This window comes from Raphanus sativus, unplaced genomic scaffold (assembly GCF_000801105.2).
Source record: "Raphanus sativus cultivar WK10039 unplaced genomic scaffold, ASM80110v3 Scaffold0005, whole genome shotgun sequence".
NCBI classification, from domain to species: domain Eukaryota; kingdom Viridiplantae; phylum Streptophyta; class Magnoliopsida; order Brassicales; family Brassicaceae; genus Raphanus; species Raphanus sativus.
In genome coordinates this window covers 65,654-71,653 of record NW_026615331.1, presented here as the reverse complement: position 1 = coordinate 71,653, position 6,000 = coordinate 65,654, and the positions used below count along the sequence as shown (strand labels likewise).

The window sequence follows — 6,000 nt, the reverse complement described above, 5'->3', positions numbered from 1 at the left end:
AAAATAAGTATCATTTTAGTTTTTTTTATATAAAATTATTAACTATTTTTCAATGTATTTTTCTTCTATTGATTGAAATATAAATAATAGTATGGGTAATGATGTTTTTATATATAAAATATACAAAATTAAATAATTTTTAATATGCGTGCATAAATTTAAAATGATATTTAATATGAAACAGATGAAATACAATTTAACATTTATTTTAGTTTTTGGTAAAAAGACATTGCTTACGAGAATATTACCATGATTTCTTGAGTCTACGTTAAGGAATATATATACCTAGCAGAATATTGGTTAAAATTAAAAAGAATAATAGTTATGAAATTATAACACCCAGACCTTTCACAGCTAATAGGTCTGTCACGTCTGGTCATTCGGTCTGTAGGTTTTGTTTTGGGAATTATGGTAATTTTCCGATGGTTTAAAATTATTTTTACTTATTTTATAATTACCATATGATATTTCTCTGTGTTTTAATATCACTTGTATATTATCGTAAGTTACTTCGTAATAGGCCATCTATCATTCCATTTTTGCTATTTCAGTTTAAACACGCTTAACTTTGCATGTAATCTTGTATGTCGAAAAGATAAACCCACTAATATGCAGAGAGCATGATATTCTTTTTAAAAGGGTAGTTAGGTCGAGCTAAACTAAAATTCAAACTTTGCTGCTAAATGTCAAACGTATAAACATAATTTAATAAACAATATACATATTAGAGGATAGAGTCAAAATTATAATACCTCATCAAACATAAAGGAGAGTGTATGATAGTTAGAGACAATCCTTTATGTTTGATGAGGTATTGGTTTTTACGATGAGGTATGTTTTAAGTTAAATAAATTCTAGAGCTAGGCTTCAAGTTTAGATACGACTATATGACATATGAACAACGGACATACTAGACAATCTTTTTATAGCGAAATACATAGATATATCTTCACTGACTTGAATATTTGACTTCATCGTTAGGGAAAATGAAAAATTTCTAGATATTTTCAAGAAAATTAATTAATAGAGACGAATACAAAACAATATGGCATACACTCATTAATGGATCATTTATTGGACTTATTATTCATTAGGCCCATTTATGTCTTAATTAACAAGCAAAGCATGCGTTTTCTACACAAAGCGAAAGATTCACCATTGTGAAATGTTTTCTTTGTTTTTTTTTGAAAATTAGTTGTCCATAAACCAAAACCAAAACCGGAATCAATCCAACAAAACTCTGAACCAGAAAACTTTCTAGAAACATATATAATCTAAAACTTTTCTATTCGAAACACTGATAACCGATAAAATTTGACCTAAATAGACACGAACAGTGGCGGAGCTAGCCACATTTTTCACTGGAATCATTTTGATTTTTTTGATATGTTATAGGAGTCACATAAGCTAACTTTGTAATGTTTCAATGAATTTGTTCATGTAAAAAAAATTTTAGAATTCATAGATGACCCCCTACCGTAACGATAGCTCCCCCACTGGACACGAACCCAATGAGAATTGATTCATTCAACCTGAAAATCCGAATACTTAATAACTCTAATTTATGAGTTTACTTTTCTGTATTTTATGTATAATTTAAGGTAATTATGATAAAACATGACATTTAGAAATTTTAGCGGCAAGAGAAAAAAGAGATTTTTTATTATTATTATTATTGTTTTTGTATGTTTCTTCAGAAAAATAGAAAAACAAAAAAAATTGGTTCGTTTAGGAAAAGTAATTGACAAACTACTGTGGCAACATGTTCTACCGGCTTCAATCGTTGGTTCTTCATGTTATGGTGATGAAATTCATGCAGCAAACATAGTTATTTCAAAAATCAGCATAAATTTTTTTGGAACGGTAATCTCTGTGAACTATTGAATAGTATTAAGTCAACAATTCAATATGAAATGTGGTGTTTTTAGATTAATACAAATATTATATCCCTTTAAATTTAATTATTTTAGAAGCAAATATGAATTTTTTATATGAAAAATCGTTAATCCATATGCAAAATAGATATGTGTTAGTTTACTTTAAATCCTTATTGGTGTATCTATTTTGTACATTTGATTTGATAGTTTTCAGTGCTTAGAACTTTTTGCTTAATAATATAATCCGGCTTGAAAAAGAATTAATTATATTAAATTTATTTTTTCAAGTATATATACAAATTGTGTGTTTACCTTATGTAGTTACTGGTTTTAATGCGACTGAATGATTTAGAGAGATGGGTAGTGGATCCACCGGCCGCTGAAATGGAGACTTTTAGGGGGTGTTATTAGATTATGTATTTATAAAGAGTTAAAATAGATTTAGATTTTCTAATGATTCTAGTGTTATTCAATTATGACTTTTCAAAACTATATCAAAATCTGATGTTATTGGTTTATGAATTTGAAATAAGTTGTCAAGAGTTTTTAAAAGTCTGGAGTTATTGGATTTGTTATTTTACCAAATCAACAAAAATCTTGTGTTATTCAAAAAAAAATGAAAATAACTGTTTTTTTCATGACTTAAAAGTCTGTTGTTATTCATTTGTGATTCTACATATTTTTCTTCACAAAATTTGTTTAGCAAAGTATTGCCTATCGTTCATGTATTCTCAAATACTTTTTATAATTTAACCAAATTTAAAAAAAAAATCAAAACAAACTCTACAAATATTGGTAGCAACATGTCTTCGTTCACTCATCACCGTAATTCGTTCACTCATCACCGTAAAGATTGGAACACGTAAACTTTGATATTAATTATAAAATGCTAACTAGTTACAGATGAAATGTAGAGATTAGTCAAATTTTTTAAAAGTCAGTGACTTCGGAAATGAACGCAAAAACCTTTGATCTAAAAAAATTGTGAGCTTTGAGAAAGAAAAAAATATGAACTGATCAGAACAAAGGAAGAACAACAAATGGAATACAAACTGGGAAAATGAAGAGGATAACAACAAACGTAACAACACAATATTTAGAGATACTCTACATAAGTTTATAATTATCTTCAGATAAAGAATTTAACAATTTACAAAACTCTTTGACAAAACTTTAAAAATAGAAAAAAATCTTCATAACTCTTTTAAAATTCAGAAATCAATAAATTTTAAAAAATCATCAGAACTCTTTTTAAATCACATACTAATAACAGCCCCTTAGTGTGAACTAAACGGTGAGGAGATCAAACGTGAAGACAATGACTGACACACGATTGAAGGAGGAGGACATAGCTTGGTGCAGAGAATAATATTTGTTTAGGGAAGGGGACAGGGGACGTTTCCAAACCAGAATTTCTTTCCCACCAGACCAGACTTTGAACTTAACACGTGAAGAGTCTCCGATGGTTGATTGGCACAAGGGGATTTGGTTTCCATTCCCACCAGACTTGGATCATCTCATATCCTCTAATAATGTCTTCCACAAAACTTAAAACTCTACTAAGTCTATTAACCCTAACTAGCATATATTTCAAGAGGATTATATTTAAGCTCCTAACTTAAAACGAAGAAACATCTGGAAAACAAGCTCAAATACAAGACCAGAAACAAAATCCTTACAACAAGTAAATATATAGCAAACGTGAGAGCAATTTCGAAAGAAATTAAATAGAAAAAAAATTATATGGATGATCTGATGCAGTTAAATCAAAATAAATTAACTTACATGTGGAAGAGAGAGAGAGAACAACACTGGAAATAAGAGATAATGACTGTTGCAAAGTTTATCTGCTCTCATCAAGCCAGTGAACATCAAGAGAGAAAGGGGTAACGCGGAATTATAACAACAGTGTGGTACAATAACCAATCGAAACAACAAATGTTTTATTTTCTTTGGTCATGGTCAGTCCTTCATTTTCGTTTATATTTGTATAACTAAACGGAATGAGAGAAGTTGATATATCGTCTGGATGGTGTAGTCGGTTGTCACTTGTCACGATACTGTCACACACGCTAAGCTCCGTGGCTTGCCTTGCTTTGCCTCAAATGTTATATGTACCCTCTCTTTCTTTCTACACGCATTCGCTCTGGCTATGTTCTGTAATTCTTGTATCTAGGTTTTGATTTAAGATCTTATTGAGCTGTGTCTCTGACCAATTAAGCTGGTTTGTTCTTGTACAGTGATTCTTCTGTGTTTATGAAATATATATTTTATATCATATTGTCTCAATGATTACATCATCATATTCTTATAACACCTCTACACTGATCAAAAACCAGAATAAGACAACAAACAAAAGTTGAAATAAGATGCATACAAGCATCATCACACATTCTTAAGGGTAACACTTACTTTAACAACTGCTTACTAATCATAATTAACATCCTTAAACACAAACCAAAATTAGGATTCAAACATATATATAGGATGATCATAATAAATAGTAAAACGCCTTTTTATAGTTTTCAACACCTTGGGATGGGGAGCTTGCAGCGGTTAGAGACTTTACGAGCGTTGGGAGAGCTGACTAAGCGACGGAGGCTAGGATTTCTCATGTACCCACATAAGCATGGCTTCTGCTCCTTCAGCTTCTTGCAGCACAACGCTGAAGGTTGAGAAGATGACGTTATTGCCGACGCACATGGGCTTAGCTGCATTGGCGAGCACGTCACCGCTTCTGCCACCGGGACTAGGATCACTAGGAGAATAGCCGCGAGGGCGAAAATAGAAACCCATGTGGCCTTGATCATCACCATGTTTCTTCTTCTTCTGTTTGGTTTAAGAGAGAGAGTCTATGGAGTGTGTTCTGGTGTTTGTGTTGTTTTTGATATGTGGATCTCTTTTCTATTTATAGAGAGGGAAAGTTAAAAGTTTTTGTGTTACATTGTTCTACTTCTACTTTACTATATAGTATTTTCTAATTTCAGATTAAGAATATATGGATTGAACATAATTTTCAAACAGATTAGTCTATTAGACCAACATTAGCGGGGTCCAAATGCAGGGTCCTTAGCATTTCTGGGCTCAAAAATAAATCAAAAAGGCTTGTAATGTTTTGAGACGGATCTTAATTAAGGTCTTTTTTTGCTCGTCCTTCTTGCTACCTGTCGGCTTGTGATGAAGCGTCACTATTCTCCTATTTATTTCTTTCTTTATCCTCTCATCATCTTTCCTCTTCTTAGAAGTCTAACCAATAATCTATAGATTTGTGTTGTCCTTAATTTTTTCCTTAACATAAAAAAATTAATATAATAACATAAGGACTCAACATCATGGACAACCAATAATGACGCCCTTAGTGCAGTGCACTTGCTTATAGTGCGGCGTCTTATCATTTTAGTTAATTAGCATTGGAATAACATAATATAGCCTAATAAGTATTTTCTATCGTCGAATGGTTGATCAAAAACTTCATATTATTACATTAAATAAACTCGAGGTTTGTGTATTAAGAACTCTCGCGACTCATTCGACCTAAGAAAACATTAAAGAATTTTTATCAAAAAAAAAAAACATAAAAGAATATAGTGATGGCTAAAAATGGGGAAAAGTATTCAAATAATGCGATATAATTTTTTTTATGCTGTGCGTGTTTTAGACATTTATCTATCCGTTCTTTTCATTTATAAGTGGAAACGTAGCACTACATACAAAGTGGCAAATGCATTTAGAAACATATAAATCACAAAATCAAACACTTGTATAAAACTTTGAACTATATATTCTCTAACTTTATCTCTATATATTGATTGTCGACCAAAGGAAAAACAAGTGACTGATAATACTAAATATATCAGTATTTTCACTATCAAAACATAGTAACTACAAAAAGGTGGGATCGATCGAGTGTGAAGGAAAACAGGAGGCGAAAAAGAATTTCGGTGATAATATTTAGGACTGAACTTTTTATCCGCTAAATCTGTTTTGATTTGTTTTAATTCGATCCAAAAAAATTGGATATTCATAAATTTCTGAAGCAAAACAAATATTAAAAATTAGTATAAATTAAAAGTATAACAAATCACAAATACTAAATAAATTTAGAAGTGGATATCCAATCCGC

At 30.6% G+C, this 6,000-nt stretch overlaps 2 protein-coding genes across 2 annotated transcripts in view; one reads left to right on the top strand and one right to left on the bottom strand.

The window, feature by feature from the left end:
* LOC130500644 (GPCR-type G protein 2-like) overlaps positions 1-1,406 on the top strand; it is a 3,631-nt gene extending 2,225 nt beyond the window's left edge. Inside the window, exon 6 of the mRNA XM_056995579.1 lies at positions 1,396-1,406. Coding sequence (XP_056851559.1) covers positions 1,396-1,406 — 11 coding nt within the window. The remainder of the gene's footprint in view (positions 1-1,395) is intronic.
* A 2,714-nt stretch (positions 1,407-4,120) lies between these two features.
* On the bottom strand, positions 4,121-5,394 carry LOC130500646 (non-specific lipid-transfer protein 2-like). The gene has a single exon (XM_056995582.1). The coding sequence runs from the start codon at positions 4,691-4,693 to the stop codon at positions 4,403-4,405; it is 291 nt and encodes a 96-aa protein (XP_056851562.1). The 5' UTR covers positions 4,694-5,394; the 3' UTR covers positions 4,121-4,402.
* Between the last annotated feature and the right edge of the window lie 606 nt (positions 5,395-6,000).